At 40.9% G+C, this 18,581-nt stretch overlaps 2 protein-coding genes across 2 annotated transcripts; both read left to right on the forward strand.

Moving 5' to 3' along the window:
- Positions 1-590: 590 nt before the first annotated feature.
- LOC139331242 (hepatitis A virus cellular receptor 1 homolog) lies at positions 591-3,208 on the forward strand. Its single transcript, XM_070962639.1, has 6 exons — positions 591-823; positions 997-1,335; positions 1,405-1,461; positions 1,678-1,751; positions 2,324-2,417; positions 2,567-3,208. The coding sequence occupies exons 1-6, from the start codon at positions 781-783 to the stop codon at positions 2,653-2,655; spliced, it is 696 nt and encodes a 231-aa protein (XP_070818740.1). The 5' UTR covers positions 591-780; the 3' UTR covers positions 2,656-3,208.
- A 7,074-nt stretch (positions 3,209-10,282) lies between these two features.
- Positions 10,283-15,192, forward strand: LOC139331216 (cell adhesion molecule DSCAM-like). Its single transcript, XM_070962597.1, has 14 exons — positions 10,283-10,475; positions 10,570-10,908; positions 11,504-11,632; positions 11,758-11,925; positions 12,007-12,077; positions 12,311-12,557; positions 12,651-12,734; positions 12,820-12,894; positions 13,320-13,448; positions 13,573-13,737; positions 14,169-14,221; positions 14,421-14,523; positions 14,602-14,632; positions 14,717-15,192. Exons 1-14 carry the CDS (start codon positions 10,412-10,414, stop codon positions 14,772-14,774), a joined length of 1,716 nt encoding a protein of 571 aa, XP_070818698.1. The 5' UTR covers positions 10,283-10,411; the 3' UTR covers positions 14,775-15,192.
- The last annotated feature ends 3,389 nt before the right edge of the window (positions 15,193-18,581 follow it).

Here is an 18,581-nt window from a genome sequence, read left to right on the forward strand (position 1 = left end):
CTGTGGTTGGCAGTATGGTGCTGAGATAATGTTAAGCCATTTTGCGATGTGAAGCTAGACGGAAAAGTCTAACCAGACAGCTGCACTGAATAAGTGCAATAAAGGGGCAGACGGAGGCCTTTTTTCTCCTCCAGGCACAGCAGAGAGAAATGCCTTGAAAACAACTCATCGCAACCAACTACTGCAGCTGAAAATCAGATGAAACTTGGATCATCCCTGTGGAAAATTTGGGACTTGGTTCCAAAGATGTCTGTGCCCTGTGAGCAGAGCAAGGAATTCAAGCCTGGAGTGACATTGTTGATTTGTTTTTCATGTTTAGAGACTGTGCCAGCTGCAAACTGACAAGGAAAGCAGGCTTTCTAAGAACTGCTTGTGACAGTATATGACACTTGCTAAACCATGATGTTTCCTATAAGTAAAATGACTTGTCTGCCATCTTAATCTGGCCTTTTTTAACTTCCCACACTAATAAATGTATGATTGTGTATTGTATTTGTATTTACTTGTCCACAGGTGACAGCAGATGTTTATATGGACAACGGCAAACTCAGATGTAGTTTATAAGCGTGGATAAGATCCTCTTTCCAGTCAGCCCACTGCACATCATTAGAATTCAAGTCCAACTGTAGACAAGACTAGTATTGATTTCCTTCCTGATTTTCAAAAAAAGGAAGTTAAACCTTCAGTGCATGATACCATCCGTCCCTGAGTGTGTGTTTGTGGGGGGAGAAATTCATCTTATCCTCACTTCAGGACATTGTTATACAATAGCCTACACACATGCGTGGTCTTTGTTATTTTTTCCTCTCCATCCTGACCCAAGGTAAGTCGATATTCTGTGCTTTTTTGTTTTCTTCTACTTGCAGAGTGCTGGTGGGCGTAGAAGTGGCTGTGTGTGTGCAGGAGGGTGGGTGCATTCTTCAGCTTCGCACTTCAGAATTGCAATTGCAATCTGTATCATCCAGTTTGATCAAAGTTCTCTGATGTCTCCCTTAGTGTCTTCCAGCACCTTCAAAGTCACCGGCCTCTTTGGGCACAATGTGACTTTGCCATGTGGGTACGACACTCAAACTCACGGTGTCCTGAGTCTCTGTTGGGGACGAGGGAAGGTGCCCTCGTCCAAATGCTCCAACACCATCCTCTCCTCCGAGGATGGGGCTGTGGTTTTCAGGCAGTCCCCCAGGTACCAGCTGCTGGGCAGGGTGAAAGACGGAGACGTGTCCCTGACCATCCTGAACTCTCAGTGGGCTGATGCTGGGGAGTACGGCTGCAGGGTGGAGATCCCAGGGTGGTTCAATGACCAAAAGGTCAACATACACCTGGTCATGGAGGAAGGTAATGCTTGTGAAAAACCATCCACGGTGATCTCTGTTGTCCAGCTTTAAGGTGTTTCTGTCATTGCAGCTCCTGCAGAGCAACCTGTTACTGAGGACTGGACACTAACTAGTCATGGGACACAAGGTGGGCAATCATCTGTGAATAAATAGATAAATTATGTTAAAATGTGGTGATAAGCTGTCTTTTTTTTTTTTTTTGCAAATCTTAATCTTTTAAGAAGCTGCTTTATTGCCAGAGTTTTAGATTCACGGATCAAATATCCTGTAGTTCATTAAATGTAACTTTAAACATCATCTTCATTTGATATGTGTAGAAACTCACCGTTTCATTTCCTTACAGAAACCACATCATCACCTAAAACTGTAGAAGCTGAGCACCCAACATTTAACTTCAGAGCAATTACAACCACGGAGGTACTGTTTATTTATGACGAATAATGTTGAAAAAAATATTCATGGCACAAAATTTATACGGCTAATTATTCTTTTTACTGCACCAGAGGACTCTCAGGTGACAACACCGAAAGCCTGCAGTGTTTTTGTGTTTGAGGTAATGTTTCTTACGGAAAAATATGAAGAACTGAAGGAAAACGCTGAACAAATCTCAACAGTTATTGCAATTAGACTTTAAAACGAGCCCACAGCTTTGATGCGGTCTGTTTTATTTATTTATAATCAATGTTTCGGCACATCTTCAGGAACATTTTGTCTAAGAAATGATGGGACAAAATATGAATCCTAATTAGAAACATGCCATGGAAATTATGTGTGCAGCTTTCCCATCTGTTTTATTGAAAAAAAAAAAAAAATTCAACTTATGTGATTTTGCACATGTGTAGGTGTGGGTTTAGGCTGGAAGTGAGAAGCAGGGTGTACAAAAATATATTACAGTGTTCAATATACTGCATATTTATGGCACATATTTCCAGCTATGAGCCAATTATGATTGACCCAGTCCCTCACGATAAGGTTCATTTTTATCACAGGAAAAATTCAAAGCCTTCCTGGGAGCGGGGCATGTTGGCAGGATGGCAGCTATTTTCTTCGTCACCATAATCATAATCCTCTTCTTTATTTTCCGTAAGTGTGGAATGGATTATGGTTTGTGACTCATGTGCCATTCAGATTAATTTAACACGTTCAAAGGGGGTGTATGTTGAGCAGCTGAAGTCACTGAGTGGGTCTTCCTCTTATAGACTGAGAGTAACGTTTGCATTTCTTCAAACCAGGGAAGAGATTTCTGCTGAGGAGGGCGCTTCAACATCTCTACACCTCAGCTGCTGAGAACATTTATGAAAGTGCCCCAGTGCCCGAGTGATGGGCAACATAACGAGAGCAAAGGAGTCTGCAGGTTTCTATGAGGAACTACTGGCTGAACATGTCTGCTTGTCATGTGCTGACTCTATCCGTCCTTTGAACTCATTTCTGTTTATCAGGAAATGATTGGCAAGATAACCTATTTCCCCAGTAAAGCAGCTTAAAGTGTTCCACTATGTTCAGATTGCACTGAAAAAGGCATGTGAGTCATACGTGACTGAGGCGAGGCAGGAGTACCCTGCAGATTAATTCATTTGCTTTGATTTTCTGTCTATTTTTCATGTCAAATTTGATCTCCCAGCACTTAAAAGCTTGTGGATAGTTTATTCTTGTGGACACAATGCCACCTACTGGACTTAATACATTGTTATTGAACTAGAGAAGATTCCACCCCACTGACATTGTATAAACACAGTTTGGTAGGGGACACTGGGATAAAGAGGGAGGAGAGTGTGGGAGAAATGTCTGTTCCCCCTCTTTGTGTTTGGGAGTAAGTAACATCTGAAGTGTATAATGAAAAATTCTGCTCACTAAAAAGTTCAATAATAACACATTCTGCACAGATTTGTCTTTTTTTTTTTTTTTTTTTTTTTTAATGAAAAGGCTAAACGCACACTGTGCTCAATCCTCACTTTAATTCCACACACAAATGACACGCTGACCACATTTTTGATTGAATTGATTGATGGCTCAATTTCACAGTGTAACACTGTGTTGCAGTTCTCTCCGTCTGTTCCACCTCGTCTTGTTATGAGGCCTTTATGATACGAGGAGCTGATTGTACCTGTTTTGGGTGTGCATTTTCTATGAATTCATGTAGCAAAGTCAGCTAAATGAAAGAAATCAGAGAGACAGTTTGTAAGTCAGTGAGATAAATGCTCTGAATGAGGATGTGGCCAGCTACTGTACTTTTTATTTTATGACTGTGAGAAAATCATCTGAAATGTGTCAGATTTGCATGTTTTTTCAAAATGGCTGCTGTATGCAACTCTCTCTAACTCTAACTCAGGGTACGCGTCTAAAACAAGTTGATACTTTGATAGCATTACCCTGGTTGATCAAAATGAGATAAATGCTACTACCTCTGCCTCAGTATAAATGTCACTGGATTTGGTGTGTAACTACACTTAACAGGTAGAATGGTCTATAATTGTGTTGTTTAAAATCAATTGCATTTGTCGGAAAGTTCATGAAACTTTAAGGGAGAAATCAAAATACTGACTTATGTGCATGTCTGAAATATTGCATTAATTAGTTGTACCAGCGTCATACACATTACACTCAGCCTCAAAAATCAAGTCCATTTAAATCACATAATCAACACATTTTTGCGTAATATTTATAGATTTTAACTTCAGCAGCCCAAACAAACAAGCCTGACAGACTCAGTCCCACGTTTTTTCTCACATTTCAGTGGAAGACAGTTCCTCTTTCTCTGGTTCTTATCCAGTTCTGATTTTCATGCGACTTTTGAGTAAATACAGACCCACAGTACTACTGATTCTGTTCCTGTTTCTGTGATATTCTCTGAATCAGTGCCCTTCCTGTGGCTCTGACAGTGTTCACAGCAATTTCAAAAGTCATGACTGATGCCAGAAAATCATCTGAATTGTTGCATATTTTCTTATACTCGCTGCTGTATGTAACTTTCCTTTTGTGTGTGTGTGTGTGTGTGTGTGTGTGTGTGTGTGTGTGTGTGTGTGTGTGTGTGTGAGAGAGAGAGAGTGACCTGGTATTTATCATGTTTATCAAAAATCTGTGTACACAGTCACATTGTGGGGACTCATCTGCCCTTATGGGGACAAAATGCAGGTCCCCTTAATGTAAATCATTAAATTTTAGGTTGAAGACTGAGGATAGGGTTACGGGTTACGGGTTAGGTAAGGTTAGGTTAGGTTTAGGGTTAGGAATAGGCAAATAATGGTTAGGGTTAGGGTAAGGCTCCAGGGAATGAATGTAAGTCTATGTAATGTCCCCACAAGTGATAAAAACACAACACGTGTGTGTGTGCGCATGCAAAAAGTATTTCAATTCTACAAATAATTCCAATAATTCCTATAATAATAATAATTCCAATCATGATAATAAAAATCTATCGCTTCGTGTTGTTGAAATGCTGTTATAGTTAGATAAAATTAGTTGTACCAGCGTCATGTTTGTGGGAGTGATCAAAGAGGAAGTTCTGTGCCGGGTTACTAAACATCCAGCTGACCCAAGTGTTTACTCAGCAGTCTAAGAAACATACGAGAGTCCATGACCCTGGAGTAAACCAGACTATTTTCATCAGTGTTGTATTTCAGGATCTAATGAGGATGTGTTTCCTATAAATGAAGACAGTTATATTCAAAAGTGTTTTATCTTAAAGCTCAGATGCTGACAGCATTGAGTCTGTAGATGTTTTGTATATTTTCTACAGGAACAAATGGTTCTCCAGTGTGTTAACTCTCTGTGGATGTGCAGCTGCTCGCCCAACAAAAGAGGCTGAATGGATAAAAGTTCATGAATGCCTTTCTATCCCAATCAGTCCACGGACAGAGAGCGAACGGCAGGAGACTGTGATGATAACCTTGATTGAGTCTCTGTCTAACCATCGAAATGCAACAGTGTGCCACTTCTAGATTAAGGAACCAAAACCACAGAAAAGGAAACAGTCCTTTTCGACATTCCTCTTCTGCCAGCAGAAGTTGTTTGTGTGAGCGTATCAAGGACAGCGTCATGTGATCTGGAACACCTCTGTGGGAGGTGTCTTCAGGCCACTCGGATGGTTCTCTCTGGAGCGGGCGGCATGGGGACGGAAGACTTGGTCAATTTCTTCCTCATTTCCTCATCACGTAAAAACACTGACTCGTAATCCCAACAAACTGGCTCCCTCCTGAGTGTCTGGGAGCAGTTCCGTATGGGATGAACCCCCCTCCCATAAGGGTCTGGGGGTGACCCAAACCAGGACTGATGAGCCCCCATCAGGCTTATTTATTATTGTTAGTAAAAGCAGTGGTAGCAGCGCTGGAAGCAGAAACATGTAATAGTAAGTAATATCAGTGTACTTTCTTTTTTCCTTCAGTTGAATCTTTCTTTTCTTTTTTTGATCTCTTTTTCTATACACTCCCGTAGGCCTTTTTTTTCCCCTCTTTCATTCATCCATCTGCGTCACAGACCACCTGCTCAGACACACACGCATCCGCCAACACCAAAGCAACACAACACACAACTGCTGAAAGCATCTCATTGTAATGATGTCAGTGTTCTTAATGTTGTTAATGGTCTTTCTGTTATTGTTTTTCTCGGGTTGTTTTGTCTTTTCATCTTAATAAATAATAATAACAAATGCTGGTGAGATCACATTCATTCTCTTTGTCTCTCAATGACATTATCACTACAGTCTGTCTCTCTGCAGGAGAGACTTGTTTAAATTCACTCGATGAAGTCACGAGAAAATCTTTTCTCACTCATCCACAATGCTGCAAATGGCACATTCTTTCCTTCTCGCATTCGACTCGACAGGCCAAAATATAAATGAAGCAAGCTCTTAGAACCAATTTTTTCCCCCTGCACATCTAAATGCTTTGCATCTTTTCTTTAATTAGCAGTGTTTTTATATGCAGGCCTTTTTTGTTGTTGTTGTTTTCTCTTTAAAGCAGACTCTTTTGAAGTTATTGTCTGTCAGTTTCTTGCAGAAGTGTTGACAAAATCCACATTTAAAATTGTTGAACAAGCTGACAAGAAATTATTCGGCATTTAAAATGTTGCAATACTAGTACAGTGTTTCATGTCCAAAATTAAATATCATTACGTATATTTTTGAGTTATTCTGAATACAAACTTATACAGATCATTTTACTCTTTGATAAACAGGTGGTAATGAACTCTCAGCTGACTACGACTGAAACCTTATTGTCATGTGCCAAGAATAATTTTTCAGTGCTAAAAGATTCAATTTATAAAGTCAAACATGTGATCAACTTCTTGTGATCATGTCAGTCAATGCTGGAAGAGAGGCAGAGGGCACACAGTTCTGGTTTTCTTCATATATTTGAATACACTGTATGTTTATGGCACACATGGCCTCCTTCAGGAACACCTTTCTTGAGAAAGTTTTCAATATGCATATTATGTAACTGCATAACTGCATGTTTATACTATTTAAAAGATTATGAGCTGATTATAATTGACCCAGTAGCTCGCCATAAATGTTATTTTCATTGCAGGAAGAATTCAAAGCCTGCCTGGAGTGGGGCATGTTGGCAGGATGGCAGCTATTTTCCTCTTCATCGTAATCCTCGTCTTTATTTTCCGTAAGTGTGGGATGGATTACAGTTTGTGACTCATGTGCCGTTCACATTTTATACATCCTTGGAATACAGTTCATAATGGATGATTCAAATCCAAAGGCAACATTTGGTACAAATACAGGAAGTTGAGTGCCGTTTGTTTAGATGTATGAGCAGATGTGTAACAAATGATTTCATCCAATCAGATTCCACCCAAATCTATTTATTTATTTTAGCATTTTTACCAAAACAACAACCTTTCTCTAACCTTAACCAAGTGTTTAGTCATCTAACCTTAATAGCAAGCTAACCCTAGTTCATTTTCCATAACTACAATCCTTCCCTTACATGAACAATATACTGTACTTAGAGATGCTGCTGACTGTGCAGAGACATACAAATAAATAAACAAACAACTTTGTCACTGAATATAATCAAATATTCGGCAGAATTGTCTAATATCAACATCTCCTCATACGGTTCTTTAAACTCTGAATAGTATCATTCATTTTGGCATTTTTTTAAAACCAGGGACAAGATTTGTGTTGAAGGATTCATCTCAACATGCTGCGAACATTCACGACGGCCTGCAAAAGCTTGAGTGACAGCCAGCATTACAAGAACAGCAAATATCTGCAGAAGGGTTCCCCTGAGTGAAGCAGTGTCTGTCACGATGTTTGTTGACTTGTTGTGTTGGGATGCTTCGTAAAAAGTAAATGGAAGCAGAAAGCAATCATTTGCAAATGAGCTGTGCTTCTTTTTTTCAAAGTGTTCCTGAGCTCATGTAATCTCCTTTATCCAGTCATGTGTTCACAAAGTGCTCCATCCTCGCTTGTGAGCGACTGCGTCTTTCCAGGATGCCCCTTTCAGACACAATCATGATACAATCACCTGTTACCAATCAACCTGTTTACCTCCAGCTATTTTCAGGTTGTAGTGAAAAGACCAAATGTGTCACACGTGGCTCAGGAAAAGCAAAAATATCCTGGAGATCAATGAATTCCCTTTTATTGTTTTTGAATTCAAATGTAATCTCACAGCATGAAAAGTTCATGGATGGCATATTCTTGTGGACACAATGCCACCTTCTGGACTTCAGACATTACTATCAAACTATAGGAGGAGACGATTCCACCCTGAGCACGGTGCTCTCATCATGGTCCACAGTTTGTTGGTGTGTGTTTCTTCTGTATGAATTTCTGCTGTCATACACATTACACTCAGCCTCAAAAATCAAGTCCATTTAAATCACATAATCAACACATTTTAGCGTAATATTTATAGATTTTAACTTCAGCAGCCCAAACAAACAAGCCTGACAGACTCAGTCCCACGTTTTTTCTCACATTTCAGTGGAAGACAGTTCCTCTTTCTCTGGTTCTTATCCAGTTCTGATTTTCATGCGACTTTTGAGTAAATACAGACCCACAGTACTACTGATTCTGTTCCTGTTTCTGTGATATTCTCTGAATTAGTGTAGCATTGTAAGCAAAATCCAAGAAAGCAGGGGTGAGACATCTTTTCTGAATCAGTGCCCTTCCTGTGGCTCTGACAGTGTTCACAGCAATTTCAAAAGTCATGACTGATGCCAGAAAATCATCTGAATTGTTGCATATTTTCTTATACTCGCTGCTGTATGTAACTTTCTTTTTGTGTGTGTGTGTGTGTGTGTGTGTGTGTGTGTGTGTGTGTGTGTGTGTGTGTGTGAGAGAGAGAGAGAGAGAGTGACCTGGTATTTATCATGTTTATCAAAAATCTGTGTACACAGTCACATTGTGGGGACTCATCTGCCCTTATGGGGACAAAATGCAGGTCCCCTTAATGTAAATCATTAAATTTTATGGTGCAGACTGAGGATAGGGTTACGGGTTAGGTAAGGTTAGGTTAGGTTTAGGGTTAGGAATAGGCAAATAATGGTTAGGGTTAGGGTAAGGCTCCAGGGAATGAATGTAAGTCTATGTAATGTCCCCACAAGTGATAAAAACACAACACGTGTGTGTGTGCGCATGCACAACTTCAGCAGCCCAAACAAACAAGCCTGACAGACTCAGTCCCACGTTTTTCTCACATTTCAGTGGAAGACAGTTCCTCTTTCTCTGGTTCTTATCCAGTTCTGATTTTCATGCGACTTTTGAGTAAATACAGACCCACAGTACTACTGATTCTGTTCCTGTTTCTGTGATATTCTCTGAATCAGTGCCCTTCCTGTGGCTCTGACAGTGTTCACAGCAATTTCAAAAGTCATGACTGATGCCAGAAAATCATCTGAATTGTTGCATATTTTCTTATACTCGCTGCTGTATGTAACTTTCCTTTTGTGTGTGTGTGTGTGTGTGTGTGTGTGTGTGTGTGTGTGTGTGTGTGTGTGTGTGTGTGTGTGTGAGAGAGAGAGAGTGACCTGGTATTTATCATGTTTATCAAAAATCTGTGTACACAGTCACATTGTGGGGACTCATCTGCCCTTATGGGGACAAAATGCAGGTCCCCTTAATGTAAATCATTAAATTTTAGGTTGAAGACTGAGGATAGGGTTACGGGTTACGGGTTAGGTAAGGTTAGGTTAGGTTTAGGGTTAGGAATAGGCAAATAATGGTTAGGGTTAGGGTAAGGCTCCAGGGAATGAATGTAAGTCTATGTAATGTCCCCACAAGTGATAAAAACACAACACGTGTGTGTGTGCGCATGCAAAAAGTATTTCAATTCTATAAATAATTCCAATAATTCCTATAATAATAATAATTCCAATCATGATAATAAAAATCTATCGCTTCGTGTTGTTGAAATGCTGTTATAGTTAGATAAAATTAGTTGTACCAGCGTCATGTTTGTGGGAGTGATCAAAGAGGAAGTTCTGTGCCGGGTTACTAAACATCCAGCTGACCCAAGTGTTTACTCAGCAGTCTAAGAAACATACGAGAGTCCATGACCCTGGAGTAAACCAGACTATTTTCATCAGCGTTGTATTTCAGGATCTAATGAGGATGTGTTTCCTATAAATGAAGACAGTTATATTCAAAAGTGTTTTATCTTAAAGCTCAGATGCTGACAGCATTGAGTCTGTAGATGTTTTGTATATTTTCTACAGGAACAAATGGTTCTCCAGTGTGTTAACTCTCTGTGGATGTGCAGCTGCTCGCCCAAAAAAGAGGCTGAATGGATAAAAGTTCATGAATGCCTTTCTATCCCAATCAGTCCACGGACAGAGAGCGAACGGCAGGAGACTGTGATGATAACCTTGATTGAGTCTCTGTCTAACCATCGAAATGCAACAGTGTGCCACTTCTAGATTAAGGAACCAAAACCACAGAAAAGGAAACAGTCCTTTTCGACATTCCTCTTCTGCCAGCAGAAGTTGTTTGTGTGAGCGTATCAAGGACAGCGTCATGTGATTTGGAAAGATTTCAAAGCTGAAACCACACTGTGGTTTGGTTTAGTGACATTAAGCAGGTGAACTAAATTCTTGTAGTGACCCTGAGAGAAGAGAGTAAAATGATCCTTTCAGGCAGACGACACCTCCCTCTGTGCTGCGCTCTCCTCCTTTGTCTACTCCCAGGTAAGACATTTTAATTCAATGCTGATTGAAAGTTTGTATTTCATATATTTTTCCAAATCTACCTCATTGCCAACGGGACTCTCTGCCTTTTCAGGTTGTGTGTCTGCAGAAAGCACCATAGCCACAGTGGGGACAGATGTCACTTTACTATGCAGCTATGATGCTCAGTACTACGGCAGGCTGTCTGCATGCTGGGGTCGAGGAGACATCCCCAACAGTGGCTGTGCCAATGAGGTGATCAAGTCAGACGGGACATCAGTGACCAGCAGACTGTCAGAGCGTTACCTGTTAATGGGTAATCTTGGTGGAGGTGATGTGTCGCTGACCATCAGGCAGGTTGAGGAGAGCGACTCTGGGAAGTATGGCTGCCGTGTGGAAATACCGGGCTGGTTCAACGACCACAAACACCAGATGACTCTGACAGTGGTGGCAGGTGAGACTCACAGTAATGAATTAGAATCAATAAGGGGGACAAAATTCAGAGCTTCGGCAGAGTAATTTTCCCAGTGACTCCCTGCTTGTTGGAGAAATATTCTCTCTTTGAGAAGCTGGAACAAGCACATGGTTGACAAATTCAGCTTCATGACTGACTTGACTAAATCAATTTTAAAATCCTAATTCAGTGACATTTCAATTTTTAAATATTTATACTTTACCCGAGTATTTCCATTTTCTGCTATTCAGGGGAATATATTGTACTTTTTACTCCCCTACATGTATTTGATGACTTTGATTGCTACTTTGCAGCTTCAGATTAATAATAAAATCAACAAAGAAATTATGATATACTGTAATATTATAGAGTAATATAAAACTTTATTGCTGGGGGGGTACACTTTAGTACATCAGTAATTGTAATCTAGTAAAGTGATACACATTATAATGAGTACTTTAAGTGTAAGTTTATGCCAGTTTTGTACTTTTGCTTAATTAAAAACTTGAATTACTTACTTGTAACAGAATATTTCTACACTGTGGTATTACTACTGTTGCTTAACTATAAGCTTTCAGTTTTCCTCTCTTTTCAGCGCGCCCTAATCCCCTGAAGGTGGAGACAAGAGAGGTGAAGGAGAGAACTGTCACTGTTCGCTGGACTCCTGTGTTTGATGGCGGCAGGCCCGTCACATCCTACAGGATCGACCTGAAAAACAAACAGGGTCAGGACAAGAAAACTATCCCAGTATTCTTCGTTGAATTTGGACATTAGGCAGCCGATTATGTCTTTTAAAATATACTTTGAAGTATGCAGTATGGATCTTATCTATGCTTTCCTGTTGCACAGCATCCTGGGACACTGCACTAAGTACTGAAGTCTCAAATCCTGAACTGACTCAGCTGACTTTGGTTGATTTGCGTCCAGCCAAGACCTACAACCTTCGCATGTTCGCTACCAACAGTGTGGGCACGAGCGAGGCAAGCAATGTCCTGACAGTCACAACCAAAGAAGCAGGTAGAGTCAGTCATTGGTTATTGTTTTTGTAATTTAAGTTTTTATAATGGATGGCCTCCTTAAAGTTTGCTGTCCCTGCAGCACCGGAGGGTCCTCCCCTGGACATGGAGCTGGAGGGCTTCACTCCTCACAGCATCAAAGTCACTTGGAAGGTAAAGTCACATTTTTTAAGCACGTTCAGCAACAGTCTGTAAAATGTTTTCTGATATTTGAAAATAGATAAATAAATAAATAAATAAATAAATAAATAAATAAATAAATAAATAAATAAATAAATAAATAAATGAATACTACCTATATACCACCCCTTTCATTCAAGCTTAATGGCTGGACATAATTGATGCTAAATAGTGTTAAATTAGAGCAATTGTTTTCTCTTGACTAGCCTCCAAGGCTTGACCTCAGAAATGGGGTTCTTCGGAGTTACAGCGTTAGCTACAGAGAGTATGACCCCACAGGCAGACAATTCAAAAGGTGGCAGCACTTAAGCGTGACTGCTACACGGGAGGTAGAGAGCGTCGTCCTGAGCAACCTGAAGCCCTCCACCAAATACGGCGTGCTCGTACAGGCCAAAACAAACGCAGGAATAGGACCTGCCTCAACTGCACCTCTCTGCTCCACTCTGGATGAGGGTAAGTAATGTGAGATGAAGACTTAATTGTTATTATGATGCCAGTTTAATATCAAGCAATTTACCAACTTTGGAAAATGTATTCTATTTCAAGTCCACACAACTTCAACAACTTCTACTAAGTCTGCTTCCACTGCTGCCACAGTGTGGATACAAGACACTACAAGGCCCACTTCAGGTATGTGTGGTTGGTTAGTGAACTTATAAATAATGGATAAATGAATGGATAATGGCTGGAAAATGTTTTTTTACTCTGCCCCCAGTTCACACAACTTCAGTGGTTGAGCCTGTTACTGCTGTCACAGTCTGGGCAGGCAACGCTACAAGTGTCCCATCAGGTACTTCATGTATTTCATGTGTATTTTTTAAGCCCCTCAAGAATTGATGAAACTCTTTAAAAGGTAAAAAAAAAAAAAGAAAAAAGAAAAAAAAAGCCAAAACCACCCAGACAGAATCTTCAATGATAGTCGTTGTGATCCAGTAAACAGTGAGGCTGAATTAATGTTACTGTTTCTCACATAATTCTTATTTCAGACACTACAACCAAGTTAACTTGTGTCCACATCTAACTTACATCACACGGGAGCTTCTATAGTGTCCCACAGGAGTAGATCCTTTATTCACAGCTCCAGGGTTCGTCTCTGTGTGACCTGATCATCATAATCTGTCTCTACATAGGAAACATGTTCAAATTCACAACATTAAACTGAGCTGTAGAGAAAAATGTTTCCTTTGCTAAATGTCTCTTCCATGTGTCTCCTAGTGCTCCCAGATCCCCCAGTGGTTGAGTTAAAGGAGGTCAAATATAATGCAATTTCTCTTTTATGGACTCCTGGGTTTGAAGGTGACAGCCCCATTACTGGATATTACCTGGAGTATAAAGCAGTGAACGGTAAGAGAACATTTCAATGGAGTAATTAATTTGTTGGCACTTACTGTGATTCAACTGTGAAAGCTAAACCTCTTCAGCCTTTTGGCATTTGGCAATATTATGTCTTTTTCTTTTTTTTCCTCAGCCTCGTGGGATTACACAAAGACAGTTGTAGACTTTAGCCCTGACCAGACAGAGGCCACAATAATAGAGATAAATCCCTCGACATATACCATCCGCATGTTTGCCAGGAGCAGTCTGGGCACCAGTAAAGCCAGCAATGTCCTCACTATCACTACTGGAAAAACAGGTGATTAGTTTCTTATTTCAAACTGTTTTTTTTTTGTTTTTTTTGTTATTCTCACTGTCATAATTCAGGCAGTGAGAATACTGGTTACTGGTGAAACATCAGGCAGAACAGGACCAGTGTTTTCATGGCTTGACTCTGCATATTGTTTGTATGATGCTATGATTCATGACCTATTGGTAAACTGGTCCCTTCTCCTTTTAGATAAGAGCACAGGACTGACAATTCACAATCAGAAAGGAAGCCACAAAATATAAATGAACTAGACTTTGATTAAAACATAATCACAATTCCTCTGACCACCTGAAACTGCACTTACTGTGGCCTGATATCTTCTCTGCTTGGTTCTTTTGTTAGATAAGCTGTTTCTGCATGTTTAGCAACACTTTCAAAACTTCCTCTTCACTACTTTCCTTTGCGGTTGTGCCTGACAGGTCATCAGACGGATGATCGAGTTACCACCGCACCCACTGACACTCATGCTGCTGTAAGTACAACACCAGCCACTTCAATAACAACAGTTGTGGAGAAAGTACTCAGATTCTTAACTCAAGTAAAAGTACTACTAACACTCAGTAAATATACATCATATCTTATAAGCTCTTGAAAACTTAAATTCACAAAACAAGCAGAGCTGTATCTCCAGAGAGGGTACAGTTGAGCCCTTGTTGAACTCTCTCTGCTAGGCCAGCGTGGAGGAGAGTGAAAGCAGGCACCTCGTTGCCATCGTGGTGCCAGTGGTGCTGGTGGTTGTCGTTGTTGCCATTTTAACCGCGTGGAAACTCCAACGTGAGTATTCCTGACAGTGTAAACTAAACACTGACTGACTAAATGTCCTAATTTGACCCTCACACTCTCTGTTCACAGAAATAAAACAGAAAAAGGGCAGCCTGAACATGTGAGTGGTTCATTTGCCACATTTGCCTAGAGAATCTTAAAGCACCAAAATGTGGATTGAACAATGACTTTTTCTCATCTGCAGGTGGATGACTGGTGGAGCGCTACGTTCCAGAGGCTCAGAGTCACTACAAGAGCTGTAAAACTTTAGCCTCACAAATAAGCAGGAGTTTTAATTTTAATGAAAGGTGCCATAGAAGATTGTATATTTTCTTTTTCATATGTCGTTGAGGAAAGAAACAACCTGCATGTTTAGTTGATTCAAGCTAACCAAAGGAACAAATAATCTAAACTCTCATGAAAGACGGCCTGATCACAACAGCAGCATGATGTGGGCTTTGTACAGTAACTTCCAATATGTTTTTTTTTTTTTAAATCTTTATCTATATATATATTTTTATTTTCTCTCTTTCTAACGATACATATCTGTTGTTTACACTTTTCTAACATTAACAGGTGAATAATTTGTTTTCATGTGACTGTATTCTGTAATGGAGTGATAGCACATTTTGCTCTTTTCCTCAATGGTAATAAACTTCCACAGTGTTTGTTCATCCACATTATTCTGTAGGATAGAACTTTTCATGTTGTTCATGTCACATTGGCTCGCCCATGACTGAGAAAACAAGTGCAACAGATTTACTTATTGGTGACCAGCTGGAAATCAGCTGGTTAAAGTTTCAAATTTCATACATGCAAGGTGGAAGGCAGTTTATACAGATTCAGTACTGGTTGAATTGTTAAAAATTCAAATTAAATGAAATTTAAATTATAGCTGGATTTATACACACGGCTCCCCTGACTAACATCTTCTCAATGAAAAAGGTCTGATTGTAAGGCTGAATGGCCTACGCTCAGCATGCTGTACATCAATTTAAAATTGAGCAGCTGGTGTCAGTACAGGTTCTTTCAATTAAAACGGAACTGAACTCCACTTCTCATTTGACAAAGCATCCTTTCTTCAGAAGACACTGAACTGATAACTGAAATTATCAAATTTCTTTTTCCCCAACTGACCACCAGTGTCCACATACAACCACAAGAGGGCAGCAGAATCCCACCCATGAGTTGATGTAATGCTCTCTAGCGCTCACTCAGATCTCACCCCATCATCCTCAGAGGCGTCCCAGGGGCAGGCACTGCAGCCGGCTGGGTTTCCATCCATCTGTCCTGTAAATCACTTAATTGTCCTAATTAAGGAGATGAGGAAGAGGAGGAGATCTGATACCTCTGTGGAGATTTGAGGCAGGTGCCTGCGAGGGAGTCTCCTGCTAATGGGAGATCACAGATGGGGGGGGGATACCAAAGCTTATGTCTCAGTGGGGGACCGCAACAGGGATCAATGTTTGCATGTGTATGAATGGGTGTTTAAAAAGGGGCTTCCACTTCCTTTTCTGCTTGTTTATATCTCTTTCTAAAGAGGGCCTGCAGCTAAGCCACTGACGAAGCAACTGTTGTTTTTATAGTTTTCTGCGTTTGCATGCTAAAGTGTTACACTTCCGGAGAAATTGACTAATTGTCTACAGTGGTGTAAATATTGCTTGATTATTGGTTTGCAGTGGTAACCCATCACAAACTTGGAGCTGCTGACGCACAAAGCCACAGTGTGCTGTGTGTCCATGGCCTGTAAACACAACTCCACCACATCCCTCCTCTCTGGACTTCCTGTCATCTCTGGACCGATCACTTCCGCTGTCTGTTACTTCTCTGCCTCCTCGCTGTGCCTTTGCTTACACAAACACCAGGGCCTTCCTGTTCTAGTACTTTCTTCCATCTCTGCACCTCTCCACCCTCTTCTCCTTCCATCCATCTTCTCTCTGTTCAAGCCCTTCAGATTACACCATGTCGCACTTGCGTAAACAGAAGAAAAGAGGCAAGGAAGGCTGTGGGAAGCGCTGGGTTGGATGACTTTGATGAGGTCGCTTTGATTGGCCACACAGCCAAAAACCAATTTACCCCCCAGCCACCTTCACCCCCACTCTTAGTGGTTCTCCTTGGACTAAGCCAGCCACCCATAAGCCACACAAGGCAACAAACCAGTAGTCAATACAAGGATGAGAATTTGGCAGAAATGGAAACAGCTGAACTTGCTGACTTGCAGTTGATTAACAATGTGTCATCGCCCCAATAATTTTGTCACCTTGCTCAAAGCATGGCTCCTTTGCCCTCTTCAATCGACTGCTACTGAGTCCAAACATCCATTAAGGCAACAGCAATGGTCTTTTGTGTAAGCCACGCAGAGCTGTGTCAACTGTATCTGGTGAAGGCTTCAGTGTGAGACTGCAGGTGGGAGATTGAGGAAGGAGGGGGAAGTGTATGGTCATAATAATGGCAGTATTAGTAGTGGGGACAGAGTTAGTACTGTAATAAATTATGAACTATGGCTCTGACCACATCAAGGCACCAGCACTCAGGAAATGGAGATCTTCAACGGTACCACACACACCAAAGGCTGAGCTCCGCAGGAGGGGCTGGTCTCCAGGCCTCTTTGCCCCAGAACGGATGCACGGCCCTGGTCCTGAGGAGCTGCCAGATGTTGGCCCTTCTGGAGTGCCTTATGAATTTGTGAACAGCAGAGCAGATGTAAGTATTGAACAGAGCAGAAATGAAAGGGGCAGGGAGTTGAGGTGGAACAAAAAAGGGGGGGGGGGGCACAGAGGCAGTTTGTGAAAGCTCACAGAGCGCTGTGATCTGGTCTATTGGCTGATGAAAGAAACACTAATTGAATCAAGCCTTTATCAAAACCCCCTGCAACTGGAACTTTTCATCATGTTCGAGCTTAAGCATGCACGCCTGTCAGTGTGCAAATGTAAACAAGGCAGAGTAGCAATCCTTAAATCGGATCCATAAGTTTTGTGTGAGCCAAAAAAAAAAAAGCAGATATCACAGTGAGTGATAACAAGCGTGTGGAGAATGACGCTGATGTAAAAATTGCCCCAAAATTCTCCTCATTCATGAGGTCTGACGGTTCATTTGTGTGTGTGCTGATGTGATCTGATTAGCCAACCTGAGCCAGATGGAAGGCAGCACACATGTTTGAAGGTCAGACCTAACAGTTTCCATGGAGACATCACCAAGTAGACCAAGTAAACCGAGTACGAGGCTGCACTGAGCTGTCGCTTCCCCGGGGGACCTGCATCAGCCCGCGTGTGTGTTCGTGCATGTTGCTGTGTATCTGCATGATTGTGCATGTGTGTACAGTATGAGAGCGTTTGTCTGGTGGTTTCAGTTTTCATCCTGTGCTACTCTTTTGTGCAAATACAAAGACAGTGGGATTAATTTTTTAGATTATTTCTCGCTGCTCCGCCACCCTATAACAGTTAAATAAAAAATTAAAGCATGAGGCAACTTTGAAAAACTTTGCAAAACCCACGAACAAAATACATTTTAAAGTTAGTTGAAGAAATCCAGCTGATCTGTAACTGCATGCCTTCATCTTTTGAGCTGGAAGCCTTTGTGCTGAAACGTGTGCGTGGATGCTGAGAGTTGTATGGAATCTGTCTTGACTGATGTATATGTAAACCTTGTGAAGGTTTATGTATGTTATTACTGAGCGCATCTTGAGCTACATGGCAAATTTTAACCTTCTCTGAGGTCTAAGTTTCCATAGAAACACACTAGACTTTATATTGATGTAGCGAGTTTATCAAATGCTGAAAAAAAAAAAAAAATAGAAAGTATTTGGCAGCCAGTCATTGAGGACAGAAATAGCTATACTGACATGCTTGTTGCCTCCCTTTGCACACCCATAATCCTTAATGCTTGCAGATATTTCCATAAACGTTTGAACATCCAAAACCATATCTTGTACGATTCATATCACACGTCACCTCTCATTCAGGCAGCATTAAGTGTCAGCGCTTTGAACAGAAGCATGGGTCTTAATCTGTTTAAATGTGCTTCCTTCTCTACGCTAACACCACTGACTTCTGCTTTTTTATACACCTGCC

Source organism: Chaetodon trifascialis, chromosome 5 (genome assembly GCF_039877785.1).
Source record: "Chaetodon trifascialis isolate fChaTrf1 chromosome 5, fChaTrf1.hap1, whole genome shotgun sequence".
Taxonomy (NCBI): domain Eukaryota; kingdom Metazoa; phylum Chordata; class Actinopteri; order Chaetodontiformes; family Chaetodontidae; genus Chaetodon; species Chaetodon trifascialis.